Source organism: Anolis carolinensis, chromosome 1, assembly GCF_035594765.1.
Source record: "Anolis carolinensis isolate JA03-04 chromosome 1, rAnoCar3.1.pri, whole genome shotgun sequence".
NCBI classification, from domain to species: domain Eukaryota; kingdom Metazoa; phylum Chordata; class Lepidosauria; order Squamata; family Dactyloidae; genus Anolis; species Anolis carolinensis.
Genome location: NC_085841.1, coordinates 215,220,011 through 215,243,473, shown reverse-complemented (window position 1 = coordinate 215,243,473; position 23,463 = coordinate 215,220,011). Strand labels below are relative to the sequence as shown.

Sequence of the window (23,463 nt, the reverse complement as noted above, 5' to 3'; positions counted from 1 at the left end):
CACTCTTTTCCCCTTTAGAAACATTTCATTAATGGATAAAAGTAGTTAGCTGTGATTAGAAACCGTTAAAGCGTTTGGGGAAACTTCATGCTTCAAAGTGATCCAGCATCCTTTGAAAGTGCCCTTGTTGTTTAGCATTCCCCTCATTGAGAGATTCAAAAATAAAACAAAAAACCCCCCCAAATTTAGCTATTAGGAAATACAGGAGTTCTCCTTCCTGCTGTGCCTCTTCCCCTAATTGTGTCAAAATGTCGAAGCAGAATCCAGTACTATTTTTGTATATCATCTCAGAGAACTGAGAGAATTTTTAATGTGCTGTTCTCAGCTTATTGCACATCCAGACCCTAACGGCAAGCTGTATATTTATAACATTCCTCTGGTATTTAAGAGCCCACATGGCAGCCTTGCAGAGAGATGTCTTATCCCAAAAGCACTCATCCTGGCCTTTAAGAATGGGGATTAAATCCAACTGCCAGTCCCAATTGAGTAAACCAAATCAATGGGAATCATACATACGTTTACATACAATTGACCACTTGATTAATTGGTCCTAATTTAATCGAGACTAGCAACTGGGTTCAGGATATTGATTACAATTTTGCCAGTGGCAGTGCCTTTTTAAAAGTACAATAGAGTCTCGCTTATCCAACATAAATGGGCCGGCAGAACATTGGATAAGTGAAAATGATGGATAATAAGGAGGGATTAAGGAAAAGCCTATTAAACATCAAATTACGTTATGATTTTACAAATTAAGCACCAAAACATCATGTTTTACAACAAATTGACAGAAAAAAGCAGTTCAATACATGATAACGTTATGTAGTAATTACTGTATTTATGAATTTAGCACCAAAACATCACAATGTATTGAAAACATTGACTACAAAAAAATTGACTACTAAAAGGCAGACTGTGATGGGTAATACAGAATGTTAGATGAGCGAAGGTTGGATAAGCAAGACTCTACTGTACTTGGATTTGTTTCTACCAGATACCAGGGCTTTTTATTTGTAGTTTGAAATTCTCAGAGCCAAGAGGTTGGTTTAGGTTCCTCACTAGTCCCTTTTCAGAGATCACCTTTTGCAATTCTCACTGGAAAAGACATGGACTCCTCCTTGGGTCATTTGTTGCACAGTGATGGTAGTGGTTTGCCATGCACTACACCAAACTCTGGTTGTCAAGGTATTTTAGACTTCATTTTCCAGACTTCCTGACTGCTGACCAAGTCAGCTAGGGAGCTGGAGTCCAAATAATCGGAAGGAACAAAGTTTGGGAATACTACAATGGTATTTAAAGTGGTGATCTGTAGAAGTACAGTTTCCTGGCACGTTTCCATGAAAGAAAGAACCATTATAGCCAACAGACAACTTAACTGCTAGTCCCCCATACCAAATAGCCTGAGAAGCTCAGCACTACACCATCATAATAGCCATTGCTTCTAAACCTGAAATAAATTAGCTTTTCTCCTTCCAATGTTTATATCACCTGACAACAAACATTTTCACTTAAAAGGCTTATAATAGAAGATATATGTCATAACCCACTTTTCGAAAGAAATCATCCCTGTCTTTATTACATAACAAGAATATATAACAGTACAGTTTGAGCGAACTGAGGGTGCAAGTTGTAATAGATTTGCAAACATAGAGATTTTTTTTTAAAGGAAAAAAAAACCAAATCATGGCATTATTACTAAATGTATTTTGCCCAGTAGCTGGCCACTTGGAATGCCTCTCGTGTTGCTGTTAGAAGGTCCTCCACTATGCATGTAGCAGGGCTCAGAATGCATTGTAGTAGGTGGTATGTGGTTTGCCCTCCTCCACAGTCGCATGTTGCAGATTCCACTTTGTAGCCCCATTTCTTAAAGTTGGCTCTGCGTCTCGTGGTGCCAGACCACAGTCTTTTCAGCACCTTCCAAGTTGCCCAGTCTTCTGTATGCCCAGGAGGGAGTCTCTCATCCAGCGTCAGCCACTGATTAATGTTCCGGGTGTTAGCCTGCCACTTATGGACTCTTGCTTGTTGAGGTGTTCCTGCGAATATCTCTGTAGATCTTAGAAAGCTATTTCTTGATTTAAGGCATTGGCGTGAATGCCTGAATCATAGAATCATAAGAGTTGGAGAGACCTCATGGGCCATCTAGTCCAACCCCCGCCAAGAAGCAGGAAAATCACATTCAAAGCACCCCTGACTGCTGGCCATCCAGCCTCTGCTTAAAAACCTCCAAAGAAGGAGCCTCCACCACAGCCTGAGATCAGAAGAGTTTTTGGATTTCAAATCATTTCATATTTTGGAAACATATATGGGCATATATGACTATAATGAAGTATATTGGAGATGTGGCCCATGTTTGAACAGGAAATTCATTTAAGTTTCATGTACACTTAACACATGGCCTGAAGGTCATTTTATATACAATATTTGTTTAATGATTTTGTGCATGAAAAAGGTGTGTGTACCCCGAATAGACTTGAAAGCAAAGGGCTCACTATCTCAGCCACCCATGTGGACAATGTTGGAATTTCATATATACAGGATATTCAACCTGTACTATTTTTATTAATGCTTAGAAATCCTTAAGCCAAAGGAAGCTGAAAGAAATAGAGGGATAAGGGGGAAAGTAAGCACAACTGCAGAGTGCTTGAAAATTAACACCACAGGAATTATGCCACAAAGGTCAAGTAATCAAATATCTCTCATCCATGAAAATTGCACTCTAATCATGTGATTTTAACTTGAGACAGATTTAGCAAAATGCCAATGCTTTACATAAAATTGAAATTAAACAAGTCATAGGTGGACTACAAATCATGTTGGGTGTTTATAGAGATGAAATTCCCATGCAGTTGCATGGGAAGACATAGTTTGCAGCACAACTGCATACATTAGAGCTGGAAATTATGCAAACTTCCAGATGTTGTAGAACTGCAAGTTCCATCAGCCCCAGCCAGCACAGTCAATTGTGAGGAATGCCAAGAGTTGCAGTCCAACAGTATCTGGAGGGCTGCTTTTATTTCATGCCTTTCTTTTTTTAACCTAACACTCTTCAGATGTATTTGGAATATAATGCCATGGGTAAAATGGAAGTTGCTGTCCAAGACATGCGCTGACGGGGAAGGGTGATAACTTTCTAGATCACTTTAATCGCTTTTCTAGAAACTACAGCCTAATTTCTTAAAAATCCTAGTTACTGGAGATGTTTCCAGAAGTAAAATGTTTACTAAATTATTACTTGCTGATCTGCCATCAGCACTCTTGGTTGGCAGATATCTGAGAAACAATATGGCCACTGGAGACCTGTTGATGAGGAGGGGAGGTTGGTCATATTGAGAATCTCCTTCATCATCCCTTTGTATTGCTCATCACACAGCTCCTACAAAGAGAGATTTTTTTTTCCTGCTAATCAATGCATCTTCTTGCAAATCACTGTGCAGAATATCTACAAAATATCATTTCCAGGTTGTACAGTAAGACCTCTGTAATCCATGTTCATAGTTTCACTTACCTACGCTGGGGGGGGGGGGTCTCCGTCGGCATTTTCTTGGTCCTCCAGGTGATCCTATGGTATGTTATCATGGAATTTTGTTGGAGGACTTAGAAAATTCCAAGGAATCTCTAGGTTCTCCAATACAACTGGGACTGAAAGAAAGGTGATTTAACGGCATGGTTTCATGTAACCACAGTCTGGCCAGAAACATATCCCCCATGGATACAGGGGCCTTACTGTATAACAAGTAGTCTGGAAAGTTATTTCATTTTTTTAAAAAAGATAAGAACCAAAAGTATAAGTTGTTCATTACTTAAGAATAAAACTACATACAATTACTTTTATTTAACAAAACCATGAATTAGTTCAGAACATTGCAAATATCCCAGTATTTGCAGCCTTTTATCTACAATTCAATCATTTGATCAGAGCTAGGATCACAAATAGCTTTGTCATACAAATGCAACATTAATTTGACAGCACTGACAGGAAAAGATGAACAGACAAAGAAATGCCACACCTGTTTCTGAGGATTTTGCTGTCTGTGCATTGCTCCCCAATCTGACATGTCTTATTCAGTAGCAATTACAGTATTCAATTCTACTCCTGTTTTGTACACTGATAAAACTACTTCTTTGACATTGCTTAAAGTGTCATTAAAAGAGATTTTATCATGCAAAAAATCATCATCACCATCACCTTTTTACCTACTTATAAAAACAGGTTTGGATTTTCATTCCCTGTTTTTAATTTCCTGAATTTAAGAGAAATATTTTAAAAAGTTCTCTGACATAAAATAAAATATCAATTTTAAAGACTACTAGAAAAAATAAGCTTGTATGCATAGACTTTTGCATTTAACTATTTTGATTCCTTTATATATTTCTAGCCTAGTTCAAATGAATTTTAGATGCTCTGTGCCAATATTGCTCTCTCTTGAGAATGCTGATCCTCAGCCTTCTTTCCTTACTCATGAATTTATATTAACTTCCAAATAATCTTCTGCAGTCCTCACTATAGCCCAGAGCTCTATTAACTCTTGAATGCTTCTTGCCAGCTCAATACCGATTCCCAAATACTTGAGCTATAAATTGTTTACTGGGTTTCCCTGCCCTTCAAGTGGTCAAACAGCAGGGCTGGATAGCAGGGGGTGTTATTGGGGTTTAGCATAGGATCATGACATCTGGGTAAGAAAATAAAGAGCGCCATCCATTTTCTGGATTTCTGCTCATGTGAATCTGCACTGTAATATTCACCTAAGAGCAGGTGTGGGGAAGCTTTAGCTCCTCCTTTTTTCTTTTGACGACAGTTCCTGCAATCCCTTACCACCAGCCGAACTGTTTGGTGTTTTTGAGAACTGAAAACCAAAACATTTGCTGGCCTAAATATTGAACAAGCCCTCTTTTACACAGTCCAGTGATACAGACTTAGCTGCCACTTCTGGAAAGCAGATGGGAATTAGCCAGAGTTGTAGCACAGAGGAGCATCAAGGCACTTTGTAGTGATCATTAAGACCATGCAGCAATGATGTATGTGCAAATAAACCCATAAATAGTGTTAAACGGGTCAACCAGAGATGACCTATATTATTTCTTTACTTTGAGGTTAGACATACACTATAACAAACATGATCCTATATTTTTAGATACATTTTAGATAAAGAAAACTTGCTCCCTTGCACTTCAAAGAGCATTCTCTGCTCACTGTCATCATTAAATTACTAATGTAACAATCAAGGCAACAGGTGGCAGAACTATATTTAAAGTCATACATTTCTGAACATACTCATTAAGCAGTTATACACATTACGAAACTCATACATCAACATTATACAACACATTGCTACACAAAATGTATTAAGGATAAAATAGAAACCAATCTATCTGCTTATTGCAGAATAAGAAAAAAAAATCAAAATCTTCTTTGCCTTGTTATGAGTTCTGAAATAGCATTTTCAGCTTTAAAGAGAAAAGACACAAAAGCTATAAATTATAGTCTAAAATATCTTTCAGGCATCTTGTGAAGTTTCTGTGCTTCACTTGATAATATATTCCAACACAACCCTGCACAAATGCATAGTCTTTAATAATTAACTGTGAAGTAGGTTTATGCAGTAGGTCTATGCAGTGGTGATTAAAGTGCAAAATGTTTGGCATGAAGTTCTAGTGATGACTATATCTTGCTTCTATAGGCAACGAACTGAGGCTGGATCTTCCATTGATGGCGACAGTATTTGATGGAGGAGCAACCTGGAAGACCCAAAAAGATATTGAGATTCATTGAAGACAAGTAGCTCCGTAACTAACACAAAAAAATCAGCATCTTAGACATACCAACTTCTTCAGAAGCTATAACTGTTCTACATTTGCTGAATATCATAAATATTATGTATTTTTAAACATGTGACAGCTGTAGGTTATTTCATAAATACCTGCTGTTGGGAGTGAAGTCCACAAAGTCAAAGCACTATTATGGGAAAGGTGGCATGGACAATCGTCTCTGCCACAGAAAATACATGAGTCCAAAATCCTTCCCATATTGCCTTGGTTCCATGGACTTCTTCCAAACTGATTTGTAGCAAGGAGAAACACTGGAGAGGGACGAAGTCTGCCCTCCTGAGCCATATTGACTGGCAATGGAAACTGGGGTCTTCAGAGACAATGTCGAAAATAATAACTTTTCCAAATGTTGAGCAGAAAGTTAATTGGAACAATGCACTCAATCTATCATTCAGAATTTCCTTCTCTATTTTCCTAAACCAACATTTTTGTACCTAGCTCATAGTGATGGACCTCACAAGCTTGAAGGAGGGAGAGACAAAATAGAGTCCACAACAAGCTTATGTATTCAGCCTATAGTTTATATTTAAACGGTAAGCAATGCCTTCAGATGTGAGCCCAAGGAAAATTAACGGGATAAGTTTAGTCATATGATGGAAACATTTTGAAAAGAGAAATAGTTTCAACCTCATTTGACCCATTTGGTTAGCAATTACTGCAGGCTTTATTCAGCAGGAATGAAACTGCAGCACAAAAGGCCAAAGAGTTTGGCTCTGCACCATAACAAGTTATTAAAGGGGAGGGGAATTCTTGGCTGATGGCGGTAGCACTTTTTGCCTTGTTTCTTGAAAGCTTGGCCAGTGCTTAGAGTACCTGACAGACCTTTTACCCACTTTAATAACCCAAAGCATTCAACCAACTTCCCCATTTAAATGTCATTTCACTTCATTTTCATACAGAAGTGAACATGGTAAACCCCTGGCCTGCTGATATTCATGTTTAATTCCTTCTCATGGTTTAAAAATTAAAGCTATAGATGCAGTCTGACATCACTGTCAGAAGAGGTTTAAAAATAAATTTGACACCTCACTTTCCTTAGCCCAGCAGCTTCACTTCCTCATATGGTGAGTTAAAAATGCAGTCACATCGCCAGACTTTCCCTCCTCCTACTCTTAAATGTTTTAAAATGTTGACTAGAATGGAGGAAACCCTGAAGCAACTTCTACACAAAACAAAATGAACTTAGCTTTGAAAATACTACTTGCAGTACTTCTGGTACTAGAGCTGAGCCCAAACTTAAGAAACCCACTGCTGTTTTTATTTATCATGTTAGAAGTGAATTGAGAATGTTATAATGTATAGAAAAACCACAGAGTTAAAAACTTGGCATTATACTATATTTTCTTTGACCAGAAGTTGGCCTCTGGTGTCAATGCAAGAAGGTCCTCCATTGTGCATGTGGCAGGGCTCAGACTGCATTGTAGTAAGTGGTCTGAATGCAATGGGAGATATAGGAGAGGTGGCATGGGCTGTTAATTCTGCCATATGAAATACAAGTGTCCATGCCATCCCTCACATATTGCCTTGGCACCACGGACGCTTTTCCAGAAGTCAGGCATTGGAGAAATAGGGTGAATTGGAGCTGACACATTACTTTTTCTTTCCTCACTGTTGCCACCATTGTCTTCTTGCCACTACCATTACCTTTCACCTCCAGTATGTCTGTAGCTAAGCCTGTGGATGTACGTGTTCTTCATCTTACTTCCATTTTTCTTATTTTGAACGAGCACTTTCATATCCATTTCCTCGCTAGGACATTCTACAATCCAATATATTTCTTCTATAGTCTTAAAGACACTAGAAGGAACCATGGAAGTAATCTTCCCGCTGACATGTGGAAAATCACCTCTAGTCCTGATGATGAAGACTCAGTGCTCTGCATGCAGTAGCCAAGATGTAGTGCTGCAATTTCAGCACCTTATTGGCCATTTGGTTATTATGAGGATAATGCTCTAACACAGTCTTTAAAGGGTAAGAACTGGGAATGAGAACTGGAGTTGACTTATCAGCAGGGAGGACTGGCATAGGGGAGAGTAAGGGAAGCTGAATGTGCATTATGAGGCCAGGATTATTCTTTAAAAACCTCGCAGGAAGAAAAATAGGAATGGTGGAGGAAAGGAAATGAGGAACAATTGACCTAGGTAAAAAGCAGAGGAAGAAGCATGGAAACTTGAGTAAGAGAAAAAGGTGGTTGACAGGTGAAATTTTGCATAACACAGGAAGACACGAGTAGAGAAATAGTCACTTCCAGTCTGAATTCAAGGCAGCGGTGATGATAGTAAAGTCCTATATGGCTTGAGATATCAGTATTCCAGGGATATTAAGTACTGACCTTTCCCTGTTTGTGTGTGTGCCCAAAAACTGATGTCTGCAGGAGAGGTGGGGAGGAGGCCTTCTGCGATGTCCCACCAATAGGGACAATTTGAAATGTAAGATATGAAACCTTGACTATGGAAGGTCCTCTCCTTGGAGGTCTAAATTGTGATAAGCAAAAGTATGGTTTTTATTGAATCCCCTGGGGACTAATTTATTTCAAAGTGTACAACAGACTCTTAGTTAACTGAAAAGGGAACTCTCAAGCAAATGGCAAAATTTTCCAAAGAAATGATACTTTAAACATTAAAATACAATCATTTTTATAATACAGTAAAATCAGCCTGTATAATGCATTAAAACTATGTCACATTAAGTTTGTCTTTGTCTTAATTTGCTTTTAATTACTGTATTTCAATATTATTAACCAATCAGTATAGAGTTTATGATATGCTACAGTATGGGATAAAGTATTAGTTAGGCCTGTTTTTAATCGTAACTCTTAAGCAACCCAGAAACTACTTCTACCAATCCTCATGGGTACCAGTTTACATGGTTTTTAGTTTAGTTTTTAATGTTGTTTTAACCTGTGTAGTTATGTTTTTATTCTTCATAAATTATGTATGGTTTTAATGTGTTTACAATTATTTGTCTAATTTATGCTGCATTGAGATTCCATGATGAAAGCACAAGGATATAAAGATACACTGACATTTTGTACTGGAGAGTCTTGAAAAGACCCATTACTTACCTTAACCACATTCCTGCCACAGATATTTCAGAATATTTCAATACTGAGAGGTAAGACACAACCCCAAACAAAACAAGATACCATTCTCTATCTTTATCTATGGCTGCCGCCTCTTCTCTATTGATGCAAACCCTTTTGAAAGCTGAGACAAGGCAGCTGGGCATCAGTGAGGAATGTTCAAACACTGTAGGCAACTTAAGAGAAATAAATTCCACAAGAACTTGATCTCTACAGCTTCATACCAGCTACTAACAGATGCCCTAACCCTATATATTTAATGCTAAATATAAGCTCCAAATGTACACTGTGTACATGTGTATACTGTTTCCTTTAGCCAATCTAAGGTCAGCATGAACAGCTTGCATTCAGTTCATAAATCTCCAATTGGCACTATTCAAAAATCACACTCCCACAAGGCTCTGTCATCATGACTGATGCTGGTGCGGACTGCTATGGTGATTGTGAAATAAGCTCTGTAAATCCATTGTTATTGATTTAATGATGAGGAGCAGGGGGAAATCCTCACCCTTCTCAATTTGGCAACAGCTTCTCCAGAGCGGATTGCAGCCAGCAAGCTCTGGTGGATCTGTTCTGGGTCAGGACGCGGGAGAGTCACGGTGGGGCCTTTCTCACAGGCAAGAGTCGTTGGGTGGCCAGGCAGAGAGGGGACTTGCCTGCTTTGCTCATAGCTTGCACAATTATTTTCCTGTTGGATTAAAACAAAAGGTACAAAAGGTTACCCAAGTAAGGTCACCATGGTTTTCTTAGCCCCACACCATGATTCCATTCACACTTATAAATTAGCTTTTTTTTTTAAAGCCATTTTTACAGAAGTAGTAACAGATATAATTCCAAGGTCTCAAATAATCAGTTGCCATTCTGAGATGTTGTTTGAGTTCTATGTTTCTTAGACGCTACTAAATAAGTTCCCATTTTAAAATCTGCACCGCACATTCCCCCCCCCCCATTTACGTTATTATTACCATAATACCAATAAATCAAAATATGAGCCTACAGGTTGAAATGTAGCATAACATGTGAACCATGTAGTATCTGTTCACCACCACCTAAAGAGCCCACAGAGGATAATTATAAAAGCAACCCAACAATGGTGCTAAAGGAGCAAATTTATTCCATGCAAAGTTACACTTTTGATTTAATCAGACTTTTCCTATTGGGGAAAGGAATTAATTACAAGTACCAAGTTCTGAAGAACTCATTATTTTCACAACAGAGTCTTATGCCAGTTTACAGACTGACACACTTATTATAACATAAGCTTTCAGGGATCATACCCTCATCATTATATAACCATCAATGTATTTTGTCTTTTGCTTTTGTTGTTTTCCCTGCAAAAGACTAACGGAGGTCAACTTCTTCAGGAAATTTCATGTTTGTATTTTAATTTGCGAGTAAGGTGCATTGCCATAAATATTATGAAGAAATGACAGCAAGAGAATGTCACACATTTTAAACATAAAAATTAGTGTTACCATTTTTACCTTCTCTGGTACATTCTGTTGTGTCGGCTCCGTTGGACTTGGTAAAGGAGAATGGTCCTTCATCTCAGGGTTGAACATGGATGAGGGACGATCAAGAGCAGGGTGCTCTTTTAATGGCCTGGGTGCAGTGTTGTATGTTTTACTGAATGATTGGGATCTCTTAACTGCTGATGACACAGCAAGGGCAAAAGGTGAAGGCCGGGAACTTGAATACGGTTGTGGCAAAACAAAAGTCCTCAAAGTCTTTAGATTTACTGGAGGAGGCTGGGAAGGGGGAGAATTCAGAGGCTTTTGCATCAGGATAGCAGAACTGCTGACTTCAGGTTTTTCCTCAACATGGCCATTTTCAGTCTTTTCTTCCACTAACTGGGAAGGAACACTAACTAGCTGAGGAAATGGAAAAGAATTTTGATCTGGGGATGCCAGCTTTTTCTCTGTCTCCATAGTCTTCGCTTCACTCTGAGTAGAGGTACTAGGAGAACTGCTCCTTGCAATTGCTGATGTTACATAATGACTAGAAATCCTCCTTTGCATCTGCAAATAAAAATTGTTTGGCTTTGCTGGAGGACTTAAGATAATTGGTTTTTCTCGCACTGCAGGAGGTGAACAACTTTTGCTTTCTGCGCTTAGCACCAAGGGAGCGATTAGATGCTCTGGATTAGGCTTGGAATGTTCTGCTTCTACTTTCTTGCCTTTGGCATTCGAGAAAGAAAGTGTCACATTATCCACAATACCATAGGTCTTAGCAGGTGGGTCGTTTGCTGGCAACCTAACTTCATTTCTAAAACCAGATCTTGTTTCATTTGGGCTTCTTATTGTATCAAGAATTTCTGTTTGTGTGCCAAATTCTTGGGAATTCTCATTCTTAGGAGACACACGAAAACTCGATGCTTCTTGATTATCTATAGTATTTGATTCCCAGTTCTTAACTATTTCCAGGGATTTTGGAGGCACTATTTTATAAGTAGTCATTCCAATCTTGGGTATGTAGTCTCTTGTAATCTCATTGGAAGGCTTAGGTTTAGGCTTTGAGTCTTGACGGTAAAGAGGATAGCCCACCGTGGGGGAACTAACTGGACTTTTGACAACTCTCTGTGTTGGAACAGAGTCATCGTTTTCTAATGTATGACTCTGGTCACCATTAGAACTTGCTCTGCATTGAACTGCTTGGTGCTTCTGGTAGCTCTGCTCTGTCAATGTTCCAACAGTCTCCTGCGTCCTGTTCAGGAGCCCTGGGGACTGATTCGGCACAACTGATGTCTGAATATGGGTTGAATCTTTGTGACTGACCAACTTGTAACCCTGAGGATCCATGCTCTTACTAAGTGCACTCTGGTCTACATTATTATCAGATGGGGTTGCCTGAATTGCAACATCCTGAGTCTTTACTGTCTCCACACTGGAGCAATCCCATTTTTGCTCATGCGTTCTTAGAAGTGCTTGCATATTGTGTTCCTGATTTAGAGAGGTATCATCTTGACAGGTTTCACAGTTTAACACTTCAAGTGTTTTATTTTCTCTCACTCCTACTACATCGTATTGTCTTTCATCTGTCATTGTTGGAAGGGATGTTGCATCACAGCGACCTTTTTAAAAGGGCAAGAACAATTTTGAAAATAGCATTAGGCTCAAACAGTCATTTGAACAATGAATAAATAAATAGCACTAAAGTCTCCCATGGCAAATATTCACATACAATACATGTATGAAACATAGTCTTCATAGTTTGGGCAACCAGACTTCTGGCAGAGATAATCATGAATATTTTAAATATTCAGAATACATATACCATTTCTTATACATGTTCCTTTAGAGAGGACAGTATAGTTATTGAACTCCATAGTTTGTGAACATCCACACTGAGAAGTCGCAGATGGAAAATTCTCATACATAAGCAACCCTTATAGTAGGCTTGGAGTCATCAGCAATATTGGAAGCGTCAACCTCTGTATTCATGAGTAACAAAAACACAATTCTAAAGGAAGAGAAAATCACCTACATGATCCATATAGCTTCCCATTGTCATCTGTAGACTTTTCTTTAGGTTTATGATTATATCCATCTCTGTAAAACATTTTTAAAAAGATAAACAGACAACTATCAGTAAACTGAGGGAGAAACAACATTCTTCATAATTATATGGACAAAATATGAAATATAATGCCACAAAATTGGAATTGAAGAACCCCAGGACAAGGAATTTGTGTCAACAAATAGTTTACTATATGTGTCTATGGGCACCTTGTCCCACATGTAAGCCGCCCCAAGTTCCTTTTGGGAGATGGTGGCGAGGGATAAGAAAAAAGTTGTTATTATTATTGTAACTCGAGGACTACCTGTGTTAAATTTAATGAGCTTACTTGTCATCTGCTCTCATACTTTCTATTTTTTCCTCCTTTGAATCTTGTCTTTTAGCTTCAGCACCAGTGCCAGAATCCGAGACCATTGGAATAGTCTCATTTTTTTGAATATCCAGTTGAACATTGGGAGAGCTGATGGAGGTAGAAACCTCTCGTTCAGTGAGGGAGGTATCTGTACTTTCTTCATGAATTTCTTCTTTCTCATCAATCTCCTCCAAGCTATATTCAGAGCCAATTTCAGCTACATTCATAAGAAAAGAACAAGGTGTAATATTATAATATATATATAAAAATGTATTGTAAAAATAAAATGAAAAAATATCAACGCTTGCCTAAGTTAAGGCATAGGGTGGGCAAATCTGAATGAAAATCAGCATGGGTCAGCTAGAGAGTACTCAAAATGCATGGAAGACTTTAGCCTCATGGAGTAAAGATACAAATGCCTATGGAGGTTTGTATAAACAGAGATAGCTTGAAAGGAACACACGCAAACAACAGTATCTTCTCAATAGCTCATGACAGAAAGGATACACAAGAAACTCTCAAACTGAGTCATCTCAGGAGTGATGTGTGGTCTCTGAACCCCTTTCTTCTGGTTCTTGGTCACTAGGGTACTCTACAAGGCCATTTTCCACCCCCTCAAACACTCAACCTCTGGGATTTTTTTGATACCTTTAACCTTCTAACCTCCCTAAAATCCCAAGCCCCTGGGATAAAAATCTCTGAAAAGGAAGCCAAAAATGGTATTACCATATTTCATCAAATCTAAGGTGCCATCAAATGTAAGATTCACACAAATTTCAAGCTATGATTTTAGAAAAACAATTTTCTTAGCATGCTTCTTAAAATTTCTTCTGAATGCACAATATATATATATATTTGTTTCAAGGCAGCTTTGTGGTGCAATTTTTCTTGTGAGATGAGGAGTGAATGTGAAAAAACCTGTAAGTCATCTGTCTGCATGAGTCTATACAGGATTAAGTCAATGGGCCTATTGGGGAGGCAATGGAAGTAGAAAGCGCACATAAGCAAAAATACCGTAAACTGCTGTCTGGCTAATGACAAAATGTTGGAGGTATGATAGAATCATTGGGGTGAGGCCCTTTCTCGTACTCCTCCCCCCTCTCTCTTGGGATGCATCTCGTTACTGAAACCCCTTAAAAGGGGAAACGTGATCCTTAGATTCAATGAAATATGATACAGCCCAGTTGTGGGAGTGGTTGCACGATGTAATGAAGTATAAAATTCATCCAACAAAGTTACACACCCTAATCTGTTTTACAAAAGGCTGAGGACAATAGCCCTCCAGATGTTTTTTGACAGCAATGTCCATAATCCCTCAGTGTTGGCAATGCTGACTAATGGGAGTTAATGGCCGAAAGGATTTTGAGAGCTACAGTTACTCACACCTGATTTAAAATGACTGGCACCATCTCTCTGGGGTGTCAGAGGGGAACAGTGTCCACTCCAACCTGGAGATCACAGCGAATGGGTGCAGGACTTTTTGTACACAAAGAAGATACATTACAGCTCATCAGAGCTATGAACAATTCTCACCAAATCATTACCTTTAATCATATTCCAGATCTATAATATATTACTTTAATTTTATGGAAGAAGATGAGATATTATCTAGCAATGTAGACCAGACTTCTGAAGAAAAGACTGCTTCCACCTTCTCTGGGCTCTCCTGATAAAACAATATTACCATATCAATTCAGCACAGAAAGACTTGATGCATTTCAAGCATCTTGCTGTATTGATTATAAAATCAATACAGCAAGATTGGGCAACTTGTAGCCCTATAGATATCACTGGGCAACAATACACAGCAACCTGAGTAAGAAAAGCTAATGGTGAGGGATCATAGGAATAGCAGTTAACAACCCTTTGAGAGCACCTAATGTACTAACCTGGACAAAGCATAATATTTGAGAACACAGAAATGCTGGACCACTCTAACAACTACCATATCAAATTACACAGAGAAGCCACTGAAATCCACAAGCATGTGGACAATTTCTACGGAAAGGAAGAAACCATGAAAATGAACAAAATTTGGCTACTAGTATTTAAAAAACTCTAAAATCAGGACAGTGAATAAAGAACAATACTCAAAAAGCAGGGGAATTCCAGACAAGAATCAATTAGGGACAGCTAACACCTCCCAACAAATGATTCCCCCCAGGCAGCAATCAGCCAGGTTTTGAATCTGCAAGGCCATTAAATGCTAATCAAGGTGGCCAACTGCAACATTCACACATGCTTCAAGCAGACAAGAGTTCTTCCTCCCACCCTGGACATTCCACAGACATATAAACCTCACACGCTTAGTTCCCAACAGACCACTCAACCTGAGGATGCCTGCCATAGATGTGGATGAAATGTCAGGAGAGAATGCTTCTGGAACATGGCCAGACATCCCAGAAAACTCACAGCAATCCAGTGATTCCGGACATGAAAGCCTTTGACATCACAATCCTTTGAGAGTTATAAGTTGCCCACATTTGCAATCACTCTTGGAGCCATTAATGTGAGAAAACGTTGTGTTAAATTGATTTGGGCAAGCTGGGCCTACTCTTATTGCCATCTACAATGAGCAAAGCTAATCATAAATGAAAGATCTTAAAATTCCCTAGGGGTGTGTGTGTGTGTATGTATATATGTATGTATATTTTGTCAGTTTCCCCAGAAAACTATTATAGCATTATAATAAGAGAATCTATGAAGATTAATACTAAAAATAAAGCATGACAGCTACCTACATTTGAAAGATACTTCAGATTCATCTGGTGTATCAAGATTAACCGATTGACTACCTTCATCTGGGACTTGCTGGATATTGCTTTGATCATGACTGGTTGGTTCAGAGAAGCCTGATGGCACTGCCGTCCTGGTTAGATCAACTACATTGCCTAAGAAGCAGGTTAGAAAACAATGCAATGGATCAAATGGCATTAGTTTGCTGATTAAAACAAGGAAAACACGAAAAGATAGAAGTAAAAGCAGCAATGATATAGAAAATTAGTGATGTCAAAGGAAGCTGCATTTTTGTTATGTCTTCCAAAATAGTGCTTATAGCAAGAGATATAAAAATAAAAGGTAGAATGCCTTCCTGCCCTCTTTACATTATTGTTTACTTATAAACAAACAGATGCAGATTTAATTGATAAATCATTTTATACTTAAGTGATTGATCCATGATAGTCTAGTTGACTGTATAGTATGTTAGATTGTGCAAACTTTTTGTTTTTGTGTGGGAAATATTTTTATTTATTTAGTATCTTAAAATCTACATCAAAACATTTTTTAAATATAGAAAAAAACAATACAATAAATACACATAGCTGGAAGTCACAGACTGTGCATACTTGTGAACTACAGTTTATATATTTTCACTGGCAGAGTTGTAAAGATCAATTCATTACAAATGCCTTTTAACTAGCTGTGGTAACTTGAGAAGGGAAAATTCCTTCTTTCTGTTGTCAAGTGAAAAAATGGAAGGAAAGCAGTAAAATCCCATATTGATGGGTTGCAGGAACTGGTTGCAGCTGTAGGGGGAGCTACATGCAAAGTTGTTCCAAGCTGGTTCAGTTATGTTTGCAAAGAAGGAATCACTCTTAGCAAATGGATTGGTTTTCAGAGAGAAAGCAGTAGGGGAAAGAAAACTTTAAATTCACTTCCCCAGGGATGCTCTGATGGGGCCTCAGGTGATGGTCACATCAAGGACAACAGACATGGGAACCCATGCCCCTAAAAATATACTTTCAACTTTACACCTTAAAAACACTCAGCACAACAAAGACATCCCAAAGGCAGTGGCAAAGCAGGGATGGAGAGTTAGGCATGATTTTTAAAAATCGGGATATGTTACATTACAGTGTTGCAGCCAATCCACAGCCATTTAGAAAACAATAAGCAAAATTTTGGTTGATTTAGAATAATATGGGGACAAGGGGGTTGTGAAAAATGGAGATGAAAATGTGACACTGGGATACTGGAAGTTCTGAGTTAAGAACAATGCTGTTTGACATAACTGTGTTTCATACTACACATAGCATTGAAATACCTGATGGAGATGGTACTTCTGAGTATCTTTCTCTGCCTTCTGTGTGAACTGATTCTGCTGATTCGGACCCTGAAACGATGATGCAATTTAGGAAATGTTTCCCTTCCTTATTTATTACTTAAAGGTCAAATGAACACAAATGAACATAACCAAATGCTGTTAAAAGTCAACAAATAAACAAGCCACATGTATGTTTTGTGAAAGCCAGCTACCATTACATATTCAGTGTCCTGTATATCTTTTTATGAATGAATTGGGTTTCCAGCGCTTACTGAACTGTATCTATCATCCAATAGCCTGGACATACCCAATGTGGTATTTTTTCAGAAGCTAAGCAGGATTTGGTCTGATTAGTATTTGAATGGGAGACCTGAAGGGAGCACAATAGATTTCCAGGTAAAACTAGGAAAACGTTTGCCTAAAGCCTTGGCAGTCCACCACTGCCAGTCAGAGCTCACAATACTGGCCTAGATGGGGAAGTTTCTGGACACAATAAATAAGGCAGCTCTTATATTCATATTCATATGCTCTTTGACCATGGAATACGTTGTTTTGGAATGTGGTGGAGTATCCTTCTCTGGAGGTTTTTAAACCGGCACTGGATGGCAATATGTCAGGAGTGCTTTGATTGTGTATTCCTGCAGGGCAGAATGGGTTTGGACTGGAGGTCCCTTGAAATCTCTTCCAAATCTACAATTCTTTGATTCTAACACCACCTGGAAGACCACATACCTTCCATCTATATCATCTACATTTCCCCTCATTCTTTAACTCATATTTTCAAGACTGCACTGAAACAATATGATGTCATTGTTCCCCAACAGGGTTTCCTGTGGGTTACAGTGGAAAAATCTGAAATGGCATAACCTAGCAAAGCAAGGCATTTTATAAATATTACCGGTCTCAATGCTGTTGTCACTTTGAGCTTGCAATTTTCTAGGGGGTGGTGTTGGTGCCTTGCGTTTTGCCCGCCTCAGAGAAGAATTCACCGATGATGTGCCACTGAGCTGAAGAGACCCTGTTCTCACTATACCTATCCCTGAAAGTCCCTGAGAAAGAAGAGATGGCAAAAATCAAAATGAAATGAGAACATTCAAGCACATCAAAGTGATAAATGAACATCAATAATTGACAAAAGCAAAAAAATTATATGCACAATTTAAATATAATGAAGAAAACAATTCAGTACCACTGATACCTGTCTAACAAAAAGTTAACACGTGTCACATGTGAACTAGAGGCCCAGTTCAGATTTAATGCTAAAATTCCGATTTCTCATTACATAAATGATCCAGGGACTCATGCAACACCCTGGATCACTTATGTAAAGGTAAAGGTTTCCCCTGATGTTAAGTCCAGTTGTGTCTGACTCTGGGGGTTGGTGCTCATCTCCATTTCTAAGCCAAAGAGCCGGCATTGTCTGTAGACACCTCCAAGGTCATGTGGCCGGCATGACTGCATGGAACACTGTTACCTTCCCACCAGAGCGGTACCTATTGATCTACTCACATTTGCATGTTTTCAAACTGCTAGGTTGGCAGAAGCTGGAGCTAACGGCGGGCGCTCACTCCGCTCTCTGGATTTGAACCTGGGACCTTTCGGTCTGCAAGTTCAGCAGCTCAGCGCTTTAACACACTGTGCCACCAGAGGCTCCATCACTTATGTAATGATGTGTAAATTTTAAGTAGGTGTAATTTTTTGTCTAATACTCTCTAATTTTATGCTCTCCCATTCTATGTGCACACACTCCTACAAGTACATAACTCCTAAATAATGCCATATAGAGGTGTAAAGATATAGAGTTACAAGTAGAATAGGCATGCACAGATTCATCTGTCAGATCACAGGAGCAACCATTCTCCCTTCTGGTAAGCAAAACATCTGCCATAGCAATGACCCTTACCTTTCCTTGACTGTTTTTGAGCAATCAGAAATAGTAAAAGCCCCCAAAACAGAAGTGATACTTTTTATTAATTTCTCTGTAACCTGTATAAATAAGAGAAAACCTCTCCTCACAGGCATGATCTGGAATACAGTGTCCCTGAAAGATGGCCATCTAACCCAGAGCTTTCCAAATTATGTGTCATAACACATTAGTGTGTAGATGTGCTGCACAAACATGATACACATCTGAGCAGTAAATCATACATTTTAAAAAACAAACGGTTTTCATGAGATGTTGTGTTTCCATATATTTTGTTATTACAGTTTATGTATGTGTCAATAACTCTTATAAGGGATTGGTTTAACTTCTAGTTTGCTAATAAAACTGTGCTACTTTGTCATGAAATAATGCATGCCATGTGGCACCAACATGAAATGTTTGGAAAGCTCTGATCTAACCACCTCCTAGATTTGTCTAGTAAATTATCTGCTACTTTCGAAGGCAGCCTGGTTCATACATGTAGGTCTTGACGTTTATAGATATTAAAAACATCAAACTGTTTTTAATAAATTTGCTCCTTATGTTAAAAACAGTTCTTTTTTGAGGACTTCCAAAACTGGAAAGTTACTTTGTGGAACATTGAAAAGCAAATATGTATCATACAATAATGACACAAAAAGACCTGAAAATGGTTATGTTGCAACATTGTGGTTTGTAGTGTCCATGAATTGCAACAAGAAAAATGCTGTCAGTTCTCTAAACAAAAAGAAATGGAATCTCAGTATGGCATTTAGGTGACTGATAACATTTACTAGTATATCTTTGAAATCCTGGACATTCACAACATTGACATATGGCAGAACAGCAAATGCCAACTGCATTCTGAATGGCACTATATTGTTAAACATATTAGTTTTTAGTGGAGGGAAGTCTATTTGTCTTACCTTAAAAAAAAACCCCAATTTTTCAGATACTACAAATGAAGCTGCAAAATCTAACTGCAAATGAAAGTGAATTTGCTGCAACCTAACAGGAATGTAATTTTCAGTAGTGGATAAAACTAAAGAGAAAGTCCTACTTGTTATTCTGATTAACCAGTAACTTCCTTTGTTACAAAACAGGAGTAAACAGTGTTAAAGTTAAATGAGCCACAACCAATATTATACACAGGAAAACACAAATCAATGTTTCTAATGCTATGTAGCAAACATTGCATGTCTCTAACATTCAGTCACCTGAGACCAATCAGATAAAGTTGTAAAGATTAAAGTATTCTTGACCAAAAAACAATAAAACTACTAAAATCCTCTGCCTATAAAGAAGTAGCTGTCAGGGAGAAGACTTTTCTGTTCAACATCCAATTTTTTCATATGCACTGTATGATTTAACATGCTCATGGCCAAATATGATTGCCTTCCAAGTGTAGGGTCTTCTTGGCATTGGGTCCATAGGTGACTATTCACCAACAGACCTATTCTTGATCTGTATGTTCTTTTACAGCAAGGACATTGGCTTCCAGATGGAAGGCAGTCCTGACAAGAGTTGGCTTGATGTGCCTTCCTCTTGACATGTTTCTCCCTTTGCCCTCCATTTGTGCCTTTTCAAAATCCACAGCACTGTTGATCACAGCTGACCTCCAGTTAGAATGCTTGAGCGCCAGGGCTTCCCAGTACTCAGTGTCTATGTCAGTTTTCAAGGTTGGCTTTAAGCCCATCTTGAAATTTCTTTTGCTGTCTACCAACATTCCATTTTCCGTTCTTCAGCTGAGAGTATAGTAACATCTTTGAGAGGTAATGATTTAGACAACATGGCCAGTCCAGCAAAGTTGATAGCAGAGGATCATCGCTTCAGTGCTGGTGATCTTTGCTTCTTCCAGAATGTTGACATTTGCAGGATATTTTGGAAGCAACACTGATGGAATTGTTCCCGAAGTTGTGTGTGATGTCTGTAGATAGTCCACATTTCACAGGTTCATGTTACACTAAGGCACATGTGTCAAACTCAAGGCCCATGGGCTGAATCCAGCCCACCATGTCATTCTATGTGGCCCTCCAGATGTTGGACTACAACTCCTATATTTCTCATCATTACACATCTTGACTAGAAATGATGGGAGTTTTGATATAATAACATCTGGAAGGCACAGTTTATTCTGTTTAGTCAGGGTAGTGGAATTTGAATTTAGATACAATATTTGTGGATATGATACCTGACTTTAAAATGTCCTTTAACTTTTCCCCAATGTCAGAGCCACAAGTGTTATTGGATTGCAATTCCCATTATCCCCGGTCCACATGGCAGATAATCAAAAGTGATGGAGTTGTCGTTCAATAACATCTGGGGACTGAAACTGAGTAAAATGTAAAGCACCAACCACTGTCTCAAAAAAATATATAGTTGGCTCTCTGTACCCACAGATTCACCATCGATGGATTCAATGGCTCTTTGATAGCAACCATAAGATTGATATGGCCCTCAATTAAAATTAGTTCGACAAAATGCTGGAAAAGTTTAATGATTAAGTGCTCTTCTTCTAAAAGATATTTTATTTAGATAGTTGTAATTGTTGATATGTTTGGGTTGTTGTGTGTTTTCTGGGCTTTATGGCCATGTTCCAGAAGTATTCTCTCCTGACGTTTTGCCCACATCTATGGCAGGCATCCTCAGATGTTGTGAGGTATATGGAGAAGCTAAGCAAGGAAGGTTTATATATCTGTGGAAGATCCTGGGTGGGGAAAGTAACTCTTGTCTGTTGGAGGCCAGTGTAAATGTTGTAATTAATCACCTCAATTAACATTAATTACAACATTCCAACTGGCCTCCAACAGACAAGAGTTCTTTGCCCCACCCAGGATCTTCCACAGTTATATAAACCTTCCTTGCTTAGTTTCTCCATATATCTCACAACCTCTGAGGATAACTGCCATAGATGTGGGCAAAATGTCTGGAGAGAATACTTCTGGAACATTGCCATACTGCCTGGAAAACACACAACCCTGTGATCCCGTCCATGAAAGCCTTCGACAACACGTTGATATGTTTATTTGTTTGTTCCGGAATTGGGTCTCAAGATGCTTTTAGTTTAAAAAAGCAATACAGTTAAAAACATACAGAAGGTGAACATGGAAATAAAATTAAGCTAGCCACAATGTTGAAACATTTCAAATATTTAGTTAATTGACCCAATTACAATTAAAAACAAAGAGAATCACTAAACAAAGCACATTTTAAAACAATTCAGATCCTTAGTGTGTTCTTTAAAACCTTTGTTGAAATAAAAAGGGGTTTGGCTGTCAACAAGAATGGAGGCATTCTGATCTTCCTGGGAAGGGAGCTCCAGAGGCTGGGACAGCCATGAAAAGGGCCCTCTCTTATGTTCCCACCAACTGTGTTCATGAAGGTGGCAAGGCTAAGAAAACAACTTCTAATAATCTCAAAGCCAAACATGTATGTATAGGGAAATATGGTCAGATACCCTGAACCTAACCCATATAGGCCCACAGACATGGCAGAGGGAACAACAGGAGTTGTAGTCCATATCTAGAAGGCACCCAGGTAAGATTTCCCATCACAATAATGCAACATCAGTAGCCTATCTGCAACACCACATCCTAGCCAGAAACTGGCAGAACAGCATGTGAGCACACACAAACCCTGGTGGTCCTAGGAAGGGCTGTCTGCCCATGTTATTGAACACCACGCCACCCCCACCCTTAATAAAAAGAGAGATATTTCTGACACTGAGGAAATCATCGTTTTCCAAGGATGCGAGGCCAGGATGGACTATGTTAGCCTTCATCCCCCTAGTCTCCCACAACCATGCCCAGACCAGCAGCAACCCCTCCCCCAACTCCATAAAGCCCAGCTCTCCACACATGCACACATCCCAACTCAGCTGTTCAGTCTGAGATTCCCTGGTCCACATCACTGATCATATATAGTTCTGCTGGAGATCACTCCATGGCCCCATTCGCTCCTACTGCAACAAGGTTGAAGTCCAAATAGATACAGTGTACCATATTCCTCCAGTATGATACTCTCTTTTCCTTTATGTGAATGTGCTCACGAGTGCAGAGGAATGAATTAAAACAAATAAAGCAAATAACCTTTTCTATCCTGCATGCAGCTAAGATGAGACCCTTCTCCCCTCACCCTTATTTCTATCTAAGAACGTATACTAAAGCATCACGTAAACTCTATTTTTATCTTTTAGTACTTTATTTTATTGAACTATATGAAATAGAAGCAGGCCAGAATGAACTCTAATAATCTCTTGAGCAATCTCAGCCATTCCAGATACTCCTTCCACACCCTGTGTGAGAAACAGGGACAAGACATAATCTCTTGGACAAAGAACCTTTCTGACTGCCAGCGGGGATCATCCGCTTGCCACCCCAAACTTCCCTTCTGGAGATCTCAGCTATCCACTGGGACTCAGGAAGAAACTCTGATGGCATCCTCATCTCCAGTAGACATTTCTGGGACCTTTGGTCTCTCAGCATGATAAGATGTCTGGGGACCCCCAACACCCATTGTCCTAGCATCTGCATAATTCCATCATTTATCTCTCCGGACTCTCATTGTCTCCAGCATTCCCTTGCTACACATACAGGATGGACACAATCCCCTGGAAACCTCTATGCCCAAGGAACCACCTCCATTGGCCCATTGGAAGCCTCAGGGATTCCCTGCTTGGCTGGGAGGGGTTCCCCGGCCACGTCATCACCACCTCCACCATTCAGAGTGTGCACTGGCTA

At 39.0% G+C, this 23,463-nt stretch overlaps 1 protein-coding gene across 7 annotated transcripts in view; it reads right to left on the bottom strand.

Annotated features, from left to right (window-relative positions):
- Positions 1–3,807: 3,807 nt before the first annotated feature.
- Positions 3,808–23,463, bottom strand: part of cobll1 (cordon-bleu WH2 repeat protein like 1) — a 109,983-nt gene continuing 90,327 nt past the window's right edge. For 5 of the 7 annotated variants that reach the window (XM_008115161.3, XM_008115158.3, XM_008115163.3 and 2 more), the window contains 8 exons: positions 17,720–17,870; positions 16,822–16,890; positions 15,518–15,667; positions 12,753–12,993; positions 12,392–12,456; positions 10,393–11,978; positions 9,417–9,596; positions 3,808–5,736 (listed from right to left, as the gene is read on the bottom strand). In XM_008115161.3, coding sequence (XP_008113368.2) covers positions 5,650–5,736; positions 9,417–9,596; positions 10,393–11,978; positions 12,392–12,456; positions 12,753–12,993; positions 15,518–15,667; positions 16,822–16,890; positions 17,720–17,870 — 2,529 coding nt within the window. In that variant the 3' untranslated portion in view covers positions 3,808–5,649. The remainder of the gene's footprint in view (positions 5,737–9,416; positions 9,597–10,392; positions 11,979–12,391; positions 12,457–12,752; positions 12,994–15,517; positions 15,668–16,821; positions 16,891–17,719; positions 17,871–23,463) is intronic. The other 2 variants (XM_008115159.3, XM_008115164.3) reach the window with 2 other exon arrangements.